Source organism: Haliaeetus leucocephalus, unplaced genomic scaffold (assembly GCF_000737465.1).
Source record: "Haliaeetus leucocephalus isolate CR32 unplaced genomic scaffold, Haliaeetus_leucocephalus-4.0 Scaffold229, whole genome shotgun sequence".
NCBI lineage: Eukaryota > Metazoa > Chordata > Aves > Accipitriformes > Accipitridae > Haliaeetus > Haliaeetus leucocephalus.
Genome location: NW_010972665.1, coordinates 2,953,046 through 2,972,351, shown reverse-complemented (window position 1 = coordinate 2,972,351; position 19,306 = coordinate 2,953,046). Strand labels below are relative to the sequence as shown.

The window sequence follows — 19,306 nt, the reverse complement described above, 5'->3', positions numbered from 1 at the left end:
TGGTTGTAGTAGAAACCCTGAGAAGTGAAAGTTATTGTGGAGGGGAAAGATTTTTTTATTCAAAGTTCACATCTCTAAGCAGTATTGCAACATATTCTGGGAAGCAGGCAGCTATTTTCCCTGGAAGTTTTCCCAATCTGTTCTACAATGCACAAAGCACATATTTGCTCAAAGTTGCCTAGAACACAATTTACTGCTTCCCAGAATATTAGACCAAAGACCACAGTAAGGACTCTGCAACTGGTACACTGAACCTTATTGCTTTTGCTTCCCCTTCTTCCTTGCAATTTTTTTTGGAGAAAGATGTATTGCCACACCTCTTTTCCTTTCCGAATCCAGTCTTCAACAACTGATTAAAAAAAAAAATTTAAAAAATCACAGTGTGGAAGGGCTTCACATTCAGGATTCTTTCTCTAAATTATCAGATTGATCAAGATTTTGTAATTCAGAGGGAGGTAAATGGAAAACTTTCTAACAGTTCAGTACATTAAATTTACCTGGCTCACACTAATTGGAGAATGTTTTAGCTGGATTAAGGTCACAAAACGTATGTCAAAATTGTCATTTACAAATATGAACATACAACTCCAGAGCACACAGCATATCTGTTATACTGTTTAAGTTTTTCCATAGGAATAAATGTACATCCTTTCACATACCAGATGACCTAAATCTGTGACTGAAAGTAACAACAAGCCTAACATACAAACCATTAAGTGTATTTAAGTTTTCAGAAGTTAACTTTACTCTTTCACAGTCTTCCCAACAGTTTTTATAGACTGTTAATTTACTGTAACACTATTCACCACCAATACCTATAGACATTAAAGTTACTTCAGCTGAAGACTCTTTGAAAGCCCTTGTCATACTTAACTGAGATCTTACAAGATGGAATACATTATCTAAGTTTTTAATAGCAAAAATATTTAAGTGACTTGCCAAAACAATTTATGACTGGCAAAAACATCAGGCACACTGATATATGCATTATGCAGCATGCATTTTCACACCAGTAAAACAGAGCTTCAGGGAAAAACATCTCTAAAACGTACATTACTCCTGGTATACTTTTACGGTTACAATGCTAACAGAGATAATGAGCCATCATTTTACATATAAAATAACTGAAACATTTGTCATCTTTCAAATATTTTATTTTAGTACTTTTAAATATGTTTTAATACAACAAAGATATAAAACAATATATTAATTCAATCTAAGTTTAGAATCAAAACAATATTTACTTACTTACAGTACTCACTTCAAACTTCACTGGCATACCTTCTAGCCATTAGGTAATACTATTTTCTCTGTCAGAACCAAACTGAAGTAATGTCCAGTGTGAAAAGCCATGTTTCTACATCCCTATTAAGTACCATGTACGATGCAGTTTGTGGTTTCTCACATTTGACAATTTTCTCATATTTGACAAAACTAAATTGAAAGAGCAAAACTAAGTTACAGTCTTTCTAACTACACAGTCACCGGGCTAACAGGTCAGGTTATTGTGCTCCACATTCATCATCTTGAGTTCTTACACACCTACTACAAACTGGCTTTAAAAATGTGCATGTCACAATAATGTACATAATACTCACTGCAAATGTCTTAAATACAAATCGTAAGTATGCAGGACACTGCTATACAGAAACTTCAGTGTTCATAATATTATGGTGTTTGAGATGTTGTGAAGGGGATTTTTTTTTTCCACATTTTTCTTCATATAATGAAGAAGACATCAGTAGGTTCACTCCAAAGGACTGCCCCCCCTCCCCAACATACTATTTCAATTAGAATAGTGACAATGTCAAAGATACATCAGAAATAGTAATCTGTATGAACCATCAGTGGTCTACCAATTAACCCTTGATTGATAAAAGTCTACAAGCACAAAACAATTCAGAGGGTAAGCTGGCTCACTGCTAGGACTTCTGCCAAATACACTTCCATCTTGACAAGACTATGATGGTTTTTGTAGTTACAGGTCAATTTTCTATAACAGTATCCTAGATTATTAAAAAAAACAAACAGAAAAAATCAGTATTGTATATAGATTACTGCAAATCCTCCCCAACTCTTCAGCAGAAACTACCTGGACAGGATGAAAAACTATCATAGTTGTTACAGGTTACTGTTGTTCTACTCCAGGTTCACAAGCCTACTTTTTTTTTCCTAAGATATCTGCTATTTCTTCAAATGCATATTTAATGATTAAGACTCAGCTCCACAGTAGTTTTGGTGCTTGAAAACCTAGTGGACTTTCATACATCAAAAAACTAGCTAAATAGTAATGAACAAGTGTAGCACTACGTATGCAAGTACTGCTTAAAAAACCCAAGAAGATATTAACTGTTGGTCTGAGTTCAACACTTCCCTCTTTCCCTTCAATAATCTTTTTGGCACTACATGACACACAGCCGTACAGAAAAGAAGATTATAGGAACCTGTGCTTTTATCCTCATTGAAGGGTTTCAATACTTCTAAATAACCTTAACATGATTGCCATCAAAAAATAACTTTTTTTTTTCTCTAAATCATTTAACTGACTCTTTCTTCTTAAAGCAGATAAGTATTGAGGTTTTATTTCAATGCATTTTTTGTACTGATTTTTTCTCTCAGAACCCAGTTAAGTAGTAATTTCTTTAAAATTCTACTGGAATGTTTCCTTCTATAGTAGTGGGGGGGCCGGGGTGGGGTGGGGGCAGATATCAGGCAAAACCAAAAACATAGTGACATTACCTGTTCTCATTACTGTATCAGTATACCACGCACAGCATGCACTTGGCCTTATCCCAGAAAACGCTTAAACTAAAATGGTAACCCCTCACTGAAGTGAAGAGGATTTAGTGATTTGCTTAAAAGTTAAGCACATCATTTGCTTCATCACAATTAGTATACTTAGAGGATCCATTTCTTGCTAGTCTCGGACATTTAAATACTTCAGGCTTCTCTACATTTCTGTACCAACACTTTGTATAAGTGTTATCTTGTTTGCCAGAGTACATGAAGATAATTTGCGTATATGGAAGCTTTCTCTATCATTATTCAAGAACAGCTGGAGGAACCTTGCTTAAGGATCCTTCCCTAAGTTTTTGTCAGTGTAATCAGAAGTTGCTAAAAAAACCCCACATCTATGAAAGTTTGATTTCCGTATGCAGGTGTAATGTCATAAACCCACTAGTTTAAGGGATCTTCCAGAAAGGAAAAACTAAAGGCAAAAAGTTTAGGAAAGCTATTATAAGAAGCTATGTTATAAGGTACAACAAGAAAAAAACCCCAAAAACAAAAAAACAAAAAAAAAAAAGAGGAGGGGAATGCCTATGTGTCTACCACTTGTGCCTATGGGCATACATATCCCCAAACTGATAATAGTAAGGAAGAGCTCAAGACCACTGTCAAGTCTCAAACGTTACTGGAATTGTTAAGCTACCAAAAAAATGTGACCTTCCTTCCCCTTCTTTTGTATATCCAGAGTTATTCAGTTAAGACTTTCCTACTTTATTAGTTTGTGCACTTTGTAGTAGTAGACTAATGTTGTTAGACACTTGTACTTGCTGACATAACACAGTCATTCATTCATTACTCTGAATTCAGATTATGTGTGCATTCCCATGGACCACAGAAGAGGACTTGGCACAAAATAAGTGCAGCAAGTTAAAGTACAGTAAAAAGACTGGTGCATGAACATAAGAGAGAAGGACAACCCTAAACAGACTTAACATTAAATCCAAGGCCTGATGCTCTGCTGCCTTTACTTAAAAGTGCTTGTCAACAGCAGAGAAGCAGCAAAATGCTTTTAAAACACTGACTCTTTAAAAAGGAGGTACAGAATTTTAAGCCTGTCACTTACTCACAACTTGTTTCCACCTAATTAACAATAAAGTTACATTACCAACTTTACAGATTGACCTGTGCTCTTTTTCAGGTGACATCAATCTTTCTATCTTCTATCATTTTCAAGCCTTCCTCTTGCATGTTTATAGACAGACAAAATGAACTTCCAAAATAGAGGACGACAATTATCCTGACAACGTTTTAACCCACTTCAATGCTCACAAACCCAACCTCTGTATATTACTTATCTTGGACTCAGGTATATAGCATCAAGGGAAACAGCACAAAAGAACTTTTTTCCTTTAAAAAACACTGATAAGCAATGCTGATTTAAACCATGGATTTACTTAACAGAATTTGAAAAATTAAATTAGAACAAAGAGAGAAGCCTTATGTTTCAAAGTATATGAACTTCATTTGTTAAAAAAATAGTATTGAAATGATTGCTTTACTTTATGTAAACATTGTTACACTAGGCTGTACTTGAAAATTCTCCTGCAGGTCTAAGTTGCAAAATAATTTCCCAGTATAGACACAGCTATGACAGTTAGCAGTGACATGGTTCTTTTCAGAATCAACAGCTTTGCAAGTTTAATTGCATACCTCTCCACATTATAACTCAGAATACAATCCTGCACATCCTGAGATGTTTTCTAGAGTTTAAAAGAATAGCATTCATAACTGTGTGCATTGCAAAGGCAAATATAAATTAACAAATAGGGCTCTTTGATTATAAAGTCTCAAGAAGGAATGTTCAAATTGCCTTTCTGAAATCCGAAAGGTAAGAACAGCAAATGAAAAGTCTTTAAATCTTTCAGAATATTTTTCCCTTTTTCTTAAAGGTAAGCATACTCCCCCAATTTGGATGGCAAGAACCATCAGGCTATGGCAGATTGAACAATATAGTATTAAACCTGCAATTTTGCTAAAAAATTGGAATGTTATAAATATAAAAGTCTGCAGAATTGTACAATATGTGTGTGCTCAATACAGTTGGCAGAGATACTCTAAGATGCACAATTCCTCTGTGGAATAGGAGCTAAATGAAGTTACAAAAGTAATATACTACAAAGGGTGAAGAGATAGTCAAGTTAGTTCAATCCAGGTTTATAAAAAGAATACAATACAGTGAGGAGCAGCCCACAGTAGGTTACAAGCCTCCCAATACAAAACTGTCTTGCAAAATTCCAAAGGGATTCTTTTCCATACAAATCTAAGTACATTGTGACCATTAAGTCAGCTTGTACCAAGCTGGAAATGCTTCGTGTTAACTTTCCAAGGCTGACTTACGCTAGCTTTTGCACATACCACCTGTTCTGAAATTGCATTAACCAAATTAAAAGGTCTATACCATTTTTTAAGATTTGCACCTTTTACCTATCAGTTTTCATTTAGCATAAATCTAATTTCAAGTCTCTACAGCCAACATTAGTATTGTCCCCTTACAAACCACTCCGTAAGAGATCACTAACTGTGTGACCCTTGCTTATGCATTATGGACTCAAAGTGTTGGTTTGGGGTTTTGGGGGGGTGTTTTGTTGTGTGTTGGGTTTTTTTTTCTTTTTAACAACCAAAACTCAACTGCTTATGGTACTTTTATGTTTCAGTACAGTAAACGAGCAACTTAATTTAAGAACTAGTCTCTTTTCAAACTTGTTAGAAGAACGTATACTGTGTGTGTTTATATATATATATATAAACAAATATACTGTGTATATATATCCAGAGATACTCACCATATTGTTGACACCAGAGTGCTAAAACATACATCAATATGAGCACTATTTCCAATACTCACTATTATTACTTTTCCTGAAATAGTCACTACATGCATTTTCCCCATCCATTTATGGGACAGTAAGATTATATGAAGATAACTGTTCTGTCTTTCCAATGTTAAAGAGCTGCTCCTAAAAAACATGCACAGGTTTGGGTATAAAGCAATTAAAACCACACAAAAGTTATTTTGTGGCTTTAAACTCACTAAAGCTAAATTAACTTTACTTTCAGTGGGTGTAGCATTTACTTTAACTCATTTATTTAAACACAAAAGGGAAAACTTCCAAGTGCTAGAACAACCATATAGACAACTGATAGACTAGACTAAATAAGCTCTCTTTAAAAAAAACATCATCACCGCATAGCCACAAGGCAGACTTTCATTTTTGGCAACCTGTGTGCAGACCATTCATACTGTCAATTATACTTTAAGACTTGATATTTAACAGTTAAGAGACCCTTTTAGCAAGGAACTATACTGCTTTCTTCAGTATGACACAGTACTCCTCAATCTTTAAGTATACACAAAATTTGTTCTGAAAATTACATTTATGACTGTTGTTAAAGAAAGTCTTCATAAAGTTCTAATTTTTTAGTCAGTATATGTAAAGGCTGGCATGTCAGGTAACAGAGATTATTTGGACCTGTAAATTGTATATTATATTCAGTACAAGCACGTATTTGAGGTTAAAGTTACATAAACATTCACATAGAACTTTACTAAGGGTAACATTATTCTGGTTTATATTCATGGTTCACTGATAGCCTTTACCGGCCCCTGCACTGTTTTCTATTTTAGCAACAAGAAAACAAAACACATCCCCGTGAAGTATGGGAACCCCATTTTATGGCTAAGAATCTAAGAAACAAGACAAGGAGGAGATGATCATGGAGTGAAAAGCATTACTTTACATCCCCCCTTCAGCTAGCCTTGTAGGATCTTAGTCATAACGATTCATAAAGATCTGAATTGACCCACACTCTTCAGCCAATCAATCTTTTCAGTATAGTAGGTTTTGAAAAGGGCCAGCAATACTCATTGGGAACAGTACCATTAACATTGCATTCAAAAAAAGAGAACATTGGAAACCAGATCCTTGCTCTCCTACTCTGCTGATATGCTCTAGTATTAGCCAACGTATGGTAATACAAAAAGAGTCTTGTAGTGATGTAAAAGGCAATGAAGACATCTATAGAATAATGTTCATGTGCAGCCAAAATGAAGAAGATTCCAAAGAGATTCAGCACCCAGGACAAGGTGTGCAAGAAGTTCCAGCTTCTTGGCGTATCTAGGAGAAAACAGAAAGCAACCAAACTTGAATGTCTCAAAAATCTGGGTCATTACAAAATCCAGGTCTAGACATTGCAGGTTTTTACACAGATTTTTTCATTCAAAAATGTGATGAAGTTATTGTCTTCATCTGGAAATATTGTTTACATCTACAGGTCCAATAAATCCAACGAAAACAACCACACAAGTTATAAATGTCTACAACTTCATGACTTCATTTACAAATACAACTATTATGCATTTCTGGATTAACGGAGCATCCTAAAATGGTTTAGGACCATGCAAAGCAGAATTCTTTGTTCAACCAACTTCTTTTAATGAAAATCATGCCTTTTCCATGTAATAAAGGGGAAAATGTCATAAAGCATATGTTACTCTGTTATTGCAGTCAATAACAGAGAGGTGAACTCAAACTAATTATCTTAGCTTGCTATATACTGTATCAAATCACACTTTGTATTTCTAGAAGAGCACTGTTGTTTCATATATTCTCACTCATTATGAGGTTTGGTATTTTGGCTTTATGGATTATATTAAACATACAGCCACCTGGCCAGGTATTTTGCCTGACAGGGGTCAGCGGCAGTGTGCTGGTTTTGGCATACATAGGGAAGTATACAGGAACAGACAATCGCAAGTATTTTCCCTATTATTCTCCCCGTAGCAAGCTACAAAGCCTTTCTAATTTTCTTGGCTCATGTGTTCTTTCAGGTGTGCCCTATCCATCCTTCCATTAATCTAGGTGGTGCTGCTCCTTTCCTGTCTGCAGGTGAACTGTCACAAACCTGAGAAAGAGCACAGCAATCTGCATTTATGTTTGCTTAAATGTTACACTCTGAACTTTTTGAGGAGGTCAAGCAGCAGATACTCTTAATACTTGAGAACATTTAAGCATTTACACTCTTGCAGCCTTGGTTGACAGCAAGCAGTACATACTCTTAACACTTAAAAGACATTTAAGTATTGGCACTCTGTACTTACATTCTGTGACAAAGAAGTTGAGCATGGTCAGGACGACAGTGTGGCCACTGAACATATAATCTCCACATGTATGTACTCCAGTCAGAGTCATTCCAAAGCCACTCCATATTGCAAAGGCCCGCTGGAGTTTTGCCCAAACATTGCCATACAACTAGAAGACAGTAACATTAACCTTTAGTAAGTTCCAACCCCACTGCCTGAACAGTATGTCCTTAAAGTTAGCTGTATAGCACTAGGTATGTTTAATACCATTTATCGTGTTGGGTCTTTTATTAAAATGTAGGTTAGCACATCTTTGGATTTTATTGTGGCAGTGAGTCACATTAGTAACTAGAAACTGTATTCCTCATACCTCTGATGAATACTGGAATTTAGAGCAAGTATTTTGTTGCAAGAGATTTACATACAGAGTCTGCCACCTTTTTTTGAATATATTCAACCTCCCAGTGTGTCACTGTCAAGCTTCCAATATGTTCAGCTCAAACTTCTTCTAACTAGAAGTTAGGATAAAACCAGAAAATCCCATGTTCTATGTAATACCACTTATTAGAAGAGGTGAAATAATAACAGTTGGGCTTTTTTTCAAAACCACACATCCAACAAGACAAAGAAGCGATTACTCCACTTTCAGCCTTTCTTCATTAAATCAGTATCTCAAGTGCACACTTCTCTGATGTATTCTCTCTGGTTTACATTGTGAACTATTCTGCACACCATTCCCCAACTAACTATCTCCTCTCCAAAGTGGCAAGTGCTTCTAAGACCCCTAAGGGTGCTTGCCTGCATAATGGCAATTAATGAAGTGTCATGGAGGGGAATAGGAGAGAAATAACACTGCTCTTGCAAACACACATTTATCATTATGGTCACAACAACCTTAATCATATCTTAAATTAAATTTAAAAAAAGCAAACAAGAAAAAACATTTAATGCATTTTAAGTTTTTACCTTTCCAGTACACTGCAAGTGCTGGCCTGGCACAGAGAGTGAGGTAACAAACATTGTAACGCAACGTAATAAGAATACTGTCCCCATGAGACTGCACAGCCTTCGCAGAAGTATAGATCTGGGAAAAGTACATAGGAACTGATTGCAAGAATCCTAATATAAGGTATTTTTAAATCAGGAAAGTTATGATAAAAACATTTCCCCACACTCCAACTTAATCCCATGAAGTCCCTTCACCATTGCTGCAAGTTTCACAGTAAAATAATTATTTATTTATTTTAAAGTAGTACTGTAAAAGTATGGTTCCCCATGACAGGGTGAGACGCTGCAGCAAGCTTACTGTCACCAAAAGGTACAGCTCCACTCCTCTGCAGCTACATTGGTACTAGCTTTGGCATTCACACCTTCTGTTGGCAAACTGATAAAAAAAAAAATCAACAAACTGGTAAAAATGTAACTTAAAATACACAGGTATGCAAATGGGTTCTCTACTCTTCAGTGACAGCAAGCTGCTAGGCCGGCTCAGTCATCCTGTGGAATTTCATTCTCGTAGGATTTTGTTATATACAAAATTGTTACGGTATGAGAGATATACTGACATCTCTCTGAAATACCTATGTTCTGAAGGAAATGACATATAAATCTGGTAGAAAAGTAAATTCAGATTACTCCTTTGTAAGATTCACAAGTCACTGTTCTTGATTAAATCCTCCCTAATCCATTTTAACAGGGGCATATTAGAAGCTTACAAGATTCTTATTGACTGGAAAGTCTTAAACAATCATCATAAATTCTTGTTACAGTCCTTTCTCTCAATCAAAGTACCAGTTAATTTCAATTTTATATACCATACCTGTGTTTGTGAAGCAGAAGAACCAACAGCCAAATATAGCAAAGAATTACACCACATACTTCAGTCATAGCAAAAGCCCATGGTATCCTAGGGACACTATAAAAAAGGATGAAGCAATAAAGTTAACTTACAATACAAAGGCTTAATTTTTCTTTTTAGTCTCAGTATTGAGAATAAAGGCATATGAAGTTCTATCTACAAAAGTAACTCTGACAATAGTTTAAACTAAAGCCAAAAATTATTTTGTTAGACTGAATTAAATAGAATTTTAATTAATTTTGAATTACATTATCTCCTTTCTAATAATGTATTTTCAGCAGACATTTACACAGAATTCACTAAGTCAAAGAAAATCCCTAGCATGCTCTCTTAATTTAAGTGTGATTTCCTAACAGGATGTGTTCCTCTACCATTGTTTCCCAACAACCTTTTTCATTCTGACACAAACTTGCATCACGTCAATTATGCTGCTTATGCTTATAAGAATGCCATGTCAACACAATTAATGAAATGCTACAAAGCCTAAAACCCTAAATACTTGTAATGAAGCAGAATTGCACAGAAAAGCATTAGGGAAAGTAAAAAATGTTTTCAAAGTTAGATTTCAGTGATAATCACTATATGCAAACCTTTTAGCCTTGCTTGGCAAAAGATTTAAGACTTTCCTGCACACATATGGCACCAGTAACAATTTCCACTCTGCAATTTCACCAAAATACAGATTGACGGATTTCAAGAGAGGCTGCTTCTCATAGTTTTGTGTTCCCCCTGATACAAAGTTGTAGCAAAGTGCTGCTCAAATGCTAGCGTTGTAGTAGTCCCCTTGCATTGTTTTGTGAGCTGCTGCTTTCTGACCTCCCCCATCCTCCTGCCCACTGAATACCATGGTAAGTCCCTGGGAACAAAATCCAGTAATGCCATAGCTCCCGTTCTCTCTCACCTCTTCCACTCTGCTCAACATGGTCCATCGTTGCTGAGTTATATCTAAACTTATGGGGGAGTCTGCACAGTTACTCAAAAGAGTAGACTCCTACTGACTTCACAAAAACAGAAATTACTGGCAGGAATAAGGAGATCACAAAGACTGAACTCTTTCTTAAACAGTTTATCTTGTCTTTTAAAACTCTCTAGGCAGTTAAGTTCTCCAAAAGGGAGCATTTACTCTCTGTTAAATCTGTAGTCAATGACCAGAATTTCACCTTTGCTATTGTGTCTCTTTTCTGCCTGAAGTGGAATATTTTCTACAAAAAATGAGCAGGTATTGCGTAAGTCACAACAGTGTTTTGGTACATAGAAACTCTATGATTAAAAAAGATGCTGGTCTATTCAGTCCACTTCAGAGTTTCCCTAAAGTATCTTCAACAAGTTGACAGTGGGGAGACAGCAAAAACGCAGTATCAATGCTACTCCCTCTCAATTTCCTTGCTCAATGGCAGACCAAAATATTCCTTCATCAAAAGTTTTTCTATATCAAGACACATTAAGCTTCACAGCAGCATCTAGATTTCAGAAATGCATACGGCTGCTTACCTATGCCAGCTGACCATCATCCTTTTTAGTAGAATGAGAGGATGGATTAATTAATTCCTGTGTTGTGATTAGCTAAAGATGTAGAATGAGGTGTAAACGGGGTAGAACAACAGCTCAATTTATTTTCCTGAGAAGACTAAATCTCTGCATCTAACTGATGTATATTTCAATCTTAGCAGAAGGGTTTACTACATTCTAATTACTATTTTGCAGAGGCATCTTCAAGAGCATATGAAATTTTGAGAATGAAGAAAAGACAGCCTATACTTTAACCATCAAGTTACTATTTTGTTGTAAAAGAAAATTTCTTACCTATCTAGAAATATGTCTGGTAGAGGTGGATATGTTTGCATGTCAGGTACTCGCTCATGTACGATAACCATAACGAACGATGTAAAGCCAAACACTATGAAGACATACACACAACTTAAAACTGTCTTCCAATACTCTGGGTCCAGTCTTCGAGTAGAGTGTTTGTTTTTTCCATTTGCATATTGGTACTGATCACCATTCAGGTCAGTAATTGGTCCATCATAGTCCCGAGGTACTTCACCATTACAAAACCAATCTGTACCCTGTAGTGAACCAACACTTGGGCATGCTGTGCCAACATGACTATCACTGTTGTAACCCAGCTCTTCTAGGACATCAATATGTTGCTTCTGTAGTTTGCGTATGGACAACATTAGCCTTTTGATATCCCCCAGGACTTTGATTTCCAAAGGAGGGGATCGTAAATCATACTCAGTAAGTGTCAGCAGCGTAATTCCATCTAGCCTGTGTCTATTGCACAAAACATCCACATATTCACAGAAGCCTTCTTCCTTCAGCCACTTGGCCACGTTCTTGGTAGTCCAACGCCGAATGCAAAGCTGGTTATTGCCTGCCATCATCCTTCTCTATCCACCAATAAAATTGACCTGTTACATATTGGAGAAAGAGACAAGACCTGAATGTCTAACGACTCTTACTGAAATGCCAGTGTATTTTGTGCTATTTTAGATGCTTAATTAGCCAAAGGCTTTTTATATAATAGCCAGCTAAAAACAAGACATATAATTTATTAGGTAAGTAATATAAAAATGCTTTAAAAGCATTTTTTATTCAAGCAAACTAAATTAAGATTATCTCATTTGTTTCCGAATAGAAATTTAAAGCTACCAAGAAGCAGAATTACTTCCTAGATGTACCCAGTCTACTTTTATTCTTTTGTTAAATAAATAAATAAATCCCGGTTTGTTAATTACACTAAGCGATGAAAAACAAAGATTACTGTTTAAATACCAGCTTAATCAGTAGCCTTTTTCACTGCTTGCACTTCACAAACTAAACAAGAAAGCATAGCCAGCAGCCATATAAAACTGAATTAAAGCCAAAATAATAGATTACAGATCCAATACATTCCACTGTTTTAAAATATATACTGAAGCTTGGCATGACATTCCCCCCCCCCCCAAGTAAACCTAAGACTAGGTATTTACAATAATACTGACCTGAGGCATCTTAGTTGTATGTTGATAGTGCAGCCATCATATTTCTATCTTTGTTTGATCTCAGTAATTAAGATAGATGCTTATTATATTGCAAATCCTTCAAAATATTCAGCTTTCAAAATAACATTACCAGAAATTAAGCATTAGCTTTAACTCCAAAGCATCTTCAAAAGTGATGTGGTAATAAATAGCATAACAACACACCAAAACCAGAAAATATGTATTCTCTTAACACAGATTTCTCAATAGTTTTCTTGATTCTAGAATATTGTTTGAAGGAAGGCCAGACATCTCAGCCACATTTTAGTCACATGGAGATGACAAGTCACCAGAACAACTTACAACAACAACCAGAAAAAAATTAACCACAGAATGTTATGTGGAATACAGGAAAAAACTTTGTAAGCCTACCACTGATGTAAAAGTAATAAAAAGCTTATCCAATATTTAAGACAGAATGGATTTGTGCATAATTTATATTTGGTGGCTTATGTAGAGCCACCATCTAAGAAACAGCTACAATTTCACAGCTCCTCTGTACTTGAAAAAAACAGTCTAATTAACTAGAATGCTTCTATCATGCCAACCAAATCTCAGAAAATACACGACAGTACAATACACTAGTGCCACATACATCATTCAAGGTTTTCAGAATGAAAGCAAGGAAACAGTCTATTTAATCTATTATTTAGCTTCTGTATACAGTGAACAGGTACTCAAACCCATCATGAATATTCAGCACAGTTCTACATCTTTTTCAGGGGCACAGCTCTTCCAAAAACAGAAGCTCTTCCCTTCTCACTTCTTTTAAAGAGATACAGTACTTATTGTTAGAAGTAGCTCTTATCGTAATTATTGGATGCAACTTTTTCTTCCAGCATACATCTAACAGGACCACACGCTATTTTATTGTATATCAGAGAAGATTCAATTTGTCCAACGAGATTTCCCAGCAGTGCAAAAGAAATAGTTCAGAAGAAAAATGAGCGCACATATTAAAGTTGCCCTTCTAAAAGAACTAAGGGAGTGGTACTTCTGAAGATATTCTCTCTGGAGTTGACTGTGTATTAACAACATGTACTTAACGCAAAGTTTTAATTTCTCAAAAGTCCATTTAATTTTTAATTCATGATCGGTTAATTGACCTTTTTCATACTACGTATTTTTATCTTACTCCAGTAGAACAAACAAACTGGAGTTGCTTATCTGGACTTCCAGCTTTCCTTACTCAGAAACACAGATGAAATACTGAAAAAAATTGGTAATCACTGTTTTTTGTAACACTGTAATCATCACAAGTTTTCTAAAAGCAGTGAATTTAGACTCACCAAAAATACACTCAGCTTACTAATTTGTCTTCTAACCAAAGCAACTTCTGAGGGCAAAACCATGAAACTCTCCCTAAGCTACAAGAATTCTACTCATTTGTCACAAGTCAAGTAGGCTAACACCAGCCTAGTGTTTCTTCATCTGGCATTGCAGGAATAAAAATCAACCCTTACCAAAGGTTCAATAAAGGTAACCTTAAAACACTGAGTAAGCATACCCATCAAAGGTCACTACTGAATGGGCTGGACCTGGGAGAAAGTCTACATTAACCTTAAGATGCACCTGATAGGACCAGCTCCCCTTTTTAAATGCTGTCAAAGACAAGACATTTAACCAACTCAAAAAGACAGAGAAATCAACAAAAGAAACAAACACTTAAACAAAACAAACTTAACCATTCCACACAGCTGGTAGCTGATTTCATCTCAACAGCAACAGTTAAGTTCAGTTTTGATGACAAGGCAATTTCTTTAAACTCAGAAACTGCCTTCTCCTTCAGACTACTCATTTAGTGCCACTTTTGTAGTTTAAAGGGTAAAAACCACTTAAACCTAATAATATTAGCACCTGGAATACAATGCAGATCTCTGTGCCCAACTGCTCCTGTTAATTTTTTGAAGCTTAAGAATGCTACATAACATTTCCAACATTACCAGTCTGCAACACAAGACTGACTAACATAGCGGAAAGAGACCAAGTCACCTAGATAACTGTACTGCTCTTCTGAAAGAAAACAGCACTGGTAACTACTTTGCCTTCTACATTACTGGTTTTATCACTAAAACCAAATAATGGATAACATTATTTAATGATGAATAACATGCATGAGTAACACAGAGCAAGAACAGACTTAAGCGTCAGAGGGCAAAATACACTTTTTGCCTGACATCAGCAATGTCTGTAGCTAGCTAGTTGATTACTTTCCTGCTACCGTGACTTTATACTTAGTCAGCTCATCAGCTCCAAGTATCATGTGTCCTGTTTCCCTTTTTCCTTCCCCAGCCTTTCAATTAACAGCATGAACACAACTGAATATGAACTTCATGCGCATGTGTAGAAGTCCTAATTTTTTTAAAAAGAAAAAAGTTATGAGCCATGAACATTTCTACAATTTGGTTAGGGCATTTTAAGAAATGAGGTGCCTCTGAGAGGCTGAGTATACCCTAGCTGTTAGCACAATGTTTTTCCTAGATGTGCATTTAAATATGGAAAATTAATCTCTCTCAAAATGATTATGCACAATTCTATCATGTTTTCCTCTACTGAATTACTGCCAGTCAACCAAGTCCCTAGCTTTCCTAGCATACTGACTTCGAGTCAGTACATTGAGATAAAAATGTGGAAAGTTGAATATGATAATCATGACTCTAGCCAAGGAAAAGTAGCATTAATATCACACTAACTTTAGGCTGCGGTCTTGTTACAGAAACAAAACTTGATTACACCAGAATCATAGCTGAAGGGTTAAATAAGATCCTAGTTACATCTGCTGCAGTTAGCAGAATGCTGACTGGATTTGTTTATTCCAGACACACATGCAAAACTCTACCAGCACCATTACTGCTTCACCACCTGCCCTCTCATGTGCCTGCTGACATTCCTCTTGATTTTTTTTTTTTCCCCAGTTAGGTCCAAATCTCACCATCCTTGAGAGGAATTTTAGGAAGGACACCAAAGAACTATTGGATCCAAGTGATTTAACCTACATTTCTTTGTGGAAGGTTTCAAGCTGAAGTTCAAATATAGGCAATTTCAATTCAGCCCCTCCTTTGCTGGGTCCGCTGGCCTAGAAGCATGACATCTCACACCATGGGGGAAAAGTTTTTCTGTACAAAGGCTGCTGGTTCACAATGCGGACAAAGGTTTGAGGCCTTGGCTCCCCAGCACAAAAAAAAGCCATACACAAAAACGTGCACTGAGCCAGCCTGCAATAATAAGGCTACTGTCACATACCAACTTAGTAATGTTGTGCTGGAAAAAGAACATACAGCATTGCCTTGTTATGCATCAAGTGTCTCGGATACTCTGCTGACTTGCATCAGAAGCTTGTCACTTGCTCTTCCCGAAAACTCTAAATTCTTCAGTGCTTATTTAAAGCAAATAGCACCAAAGGTTTCATTGCCATATAGTATACAGTGACTTAATCCTTACCTTCTAAATGCCACAAGATATAGTACAATATCTTGTTAAACAAAAGGAGAAAAAGAACACTTCCAAAAACAATACATGGTTTTTCAAGGGGTTTTTAATACAATAGCTACCATGCTATATATAAAACTGATCAAACATAGCAAAACGCCCACTGTGAGACCGGAAAATTGGATAAGTATTTTCTTGAAGCAAGCATATAATAACTTCAAATGCAAAATATTCCTGTAAAACTTGCATTCAGTTTGACTTAGTGAATTTGCTATCAGAGTTGTTTCATAAACATTTCTAGTATGGGAGATTATCAGCAGTATTTTAACTGTACTCAAAGGTCTTAGTGCTATTTATGAAGGTAAGGTAAGGTAAGAAATCTCATTAAAAGTAACACTTGTTTAGTTTATTGTACATCTTAGGTTTTAAACCATCAAGGAAGATGTGCCTTTCAAGAATTATTCATTGCAGTGCTGCATTGTGGAAAATACAGAACTGATACTGTAAAATCAAAAATTAGTTCCATACGTTTAGAAGAGTCTTTCTGTTGGAATGCCTCCATGCAAAACTGTCAACAGCTACTACAGAAAGTCCTGAAAGCTCAACATATTTGCCTTAAGAACCACTAAGTGCAGTTACATGTTACAGCAAACCGAATAGAATACATACTGCTCCCTGACTTTTACACCTCATTAAACCAAATGGGTTGTACTATACTCAAGTGAACCCTAAGAGCAGCTCAAGTCCTAATGTACTAACCAGCTAACAAAACACTTTTTTTATCCTACCACCGTAATTCAAGGCACACACAAGTGATTTTTAAACAACTGATCAAGTACGCCACCACTTATCTTAGGATGTAATTCACAGTATTTCATTAATATTTGTACAAGATCTCAAACATTTCATGTGCTAAATATAGAGTGTCAAGTATTTTTTCCTCCAACTTCAAGAACTAGTATATCCATCTCATAACAGAATGTTTGCTGCTCTTTATCCTTATACAACTTAGCAGTAAAACAATTTAGGTTTGCTTCTCCCCTTTTCTTTCTTTCTTTTCTTCCCAAACCCCCCATCTTAGGATGGAAATAAGGGAAGACATGAACAAACTCCCCACCCAAATTAATACCAGAACAATATCTGAAGTGACACTGTGTTTGTTCTTACTCTCCATAATCATTTACAATCTGATCTTTCTGGTCTAGTGAAAATCTAGGAGCCTTCCTCATTTTAGATGCATTAACATAAATAAGAAATAAAAAAAATTTTTAAAAGTTATGTGATTATCAAATAAACATTTATAATGTAATACGGCTTATGGACCTCAACCAGCTTAGCGGGCTGCAAAACTGAGCTCTGTACAAGGAAAAGTGATAGTACAGAGCCTGAGAGATTGCAACTCCTAGGCCAAGCTGTGTTTTTAATTGTGTACTACCCCCAAAAAACCCCAAACCACCAGCCAGCAAAAAGAAGATCACGTAGAGTAGCAAAGAAGATAATTTAAAATTCTTGCTCTTTACAAATCTACAGAATGTTTCCTTCACATCTAAGTAGCATTTCTACAATAAAAACTTAATGAAACTTCCCAAAGAGTTTCCCTCCACTGGGTATAAAAATCACTTTGCCCCAATTCTGCGAGTTAATTCCACCTTTTTTCTGTATCACAGAAAGCAAAAGGAAGAACAAGACCACAGGAATTTCCTTACCTCTGATACCTCGCAAGAGGCACTCCCTACCAAACATGAGGGGCATTTAAATGCCAGGAAATGTCTTGCTGAGTTCTTGCCACTCCCGAGCGCAGCATGATCAGCTGCTCTGTGGAGGTGGCACAGACACCGTGTCCAGCTGCACGAGGGAGCTCTGTGGAGATGGAGCATACTTTGGGCAAGTGGAATCTTCCATCAGGTCACCTTACAACCCAGAACGTGTATTGGGTTTTCGCAAGATGAATTTTGCAAACTGAAGCATCAAATACAAAACCATGAGACCACTTCAGCTCCAGTTACAATCCAATAAATATGTGAACATTAGAACTGCCTCTCATTTGCCTCTTCTTCCATTAACTTACAGACCTGAAAAAAACCTACCCTTTTGAAGTATTATTTTTAAAAATAGCAATCAGCAATCATTAAGTGAATAGTCCGAGAGGCCACCTAATGCATTAACAACGTAGATTTGACAGACAAAGTGGATAACAATTCTTGCAGAGTTTCAACTTTCTCAACATGCTCAGGCCTTAAACTCACACAGAATCTGTCCCACACGGGCAGACTCCTCCATTTAATCCTGAAACTCGAACAGCACGTGTGCAAACCAGTAACAGCATTCTTCCATGCTGCCTTGTTAATTACCAAATCCTACACGCTCAAAAACTTTTTTACTCAAAACTAAACACTTTGCCCACCAATTTTACACCATCGACAGAGAAAACAGCAAGATAGCGAAATACCCGCTTTGACCTGCTACGGCTGTTTTGTTACCTAACCGCGGGGCTGACACAAAGCATCATTTCCAGAAACGACTTGCTTCCTGCGCAGGCTGATACAGGAATGAGAAACCAAACGATCTCCCTCTCCTCCCAGACCCGCTACAACAAAAAAGCACGCTCCCAGCACGCCCCCGACACCCCTGCTGCTGGAACGGTTCCCGCTGAGCGCACCGCGGGCCCCGCCGCCTCCCCGACAAACCCTCCCGTTCACACCCCGGCTCCTAACGAGGCTTTTTTTTTCCCCTCGGCGATCGCTGCTGAAGCGGCAAACTTACAAAGTTCAGAGCGAAACCGGCGGGACCAGGCGCGAAGACTAAACCACTTCGTCCTCTCCACGGCAGACGAACGAACTTGGGCGAAAAACAGGCGTGATTTTTAGTTTCCTGGCAGACCGGTTTCCTCAAAAGCCGGCACCCGCAGCCCGCGGGTACGCCGCCGACAGCCTGCCAACACGGGGTGGCGGTCGGACCTCGGGACAGACGTCTCCGCGAGAGACACGCGCGTTAATTACGGCGGAGCGGATCTTCGTGCAAACAGACGACACCAGAGGCTTCCCACCCCCTGCGGCAGATGAAGCCGCCCTCCCCCGACGCGGCCGCCGGAGGGAAGCGGACCCTTCCCTCCCGACCCCCGCGGAGCCC

At 37.1% G+C, this 19,306-nt stretch overlaps 1 protein-coding gene across 5 annotated transcripts; it reads right to left on the bottom strand.

The window, feature by feature from the left end:
- Positions 1-2,537: 2,537 nt before the first annotated feature.
- SAMD8 (sterile alpha motif domain containing 8) lies at positions 2,538-19,300 on the bottom strand. 5 transcript variants are annotated; one of them, XM_010567804.1, is made up of 6 exons: positions 17,884-19,300; positions 11,529-12,821; positions 9,687-9,782; positions 8,834-8,951; positions 7,886-8,036; positions 2,538-6,902 (listed from the first exon to the last, which is right to left on the bottom strand). In XM_010567804.1, the coding sequence occupies exons 2-6, from the start codon at positions 12,107-12,109 to the stop codon at positions 6,598-6,600; spliced, it is 1,251 nt and encodes a 416-aa protein (XP_010566106.1). In that variant the 5' UTR covers positions 12,110-12,821; positions 17,884-19,300; the 3' UTR covers positions 2,538-6,597. The 5 variants fall into 5 exon arrangements, with proteins under 5 accessions (XP_010566106.1, XP_010566108.1, XP_010566109.1 ...); XM_010567806.1 differs by having other exon boundaries at positions 11,529-12,136; XM_010567807.1 differs by lacking the exon at positions 17,884-19,300 and having other exon boundaries at positions 2,538-5,744; positions 6,666-6,902; positions 11,529-15,623.
- Positions 19,301-19,306: the final 6 nt, after the last annotated feature.

Excerpts from the sequence above, each read along its gene's own strand:
- SAMD8 (XM_010567804.1), bottom strand. The coding sequence starts at position 12,109 with ATGATGGCAGGCAATAACCAGCTTTGCATTCGGCGTTGGACTACCAAG. Across the intron at positions 9,783-11,528 it reads CCAGACATATTTCTAGATAG|TGTCCCTAGGATACCATGGG; the intron begins GTAAGAAATTTT and ends CCTTTTTTATAG. Across the intron at positions 6,903-7,885 it reads CAACTTCTTTGTCACAGAAT|ATACGCCAAGAAGCTGGAAC; the intron begins GTAAGTACAGAG and ends GTTTTCTCCTAG.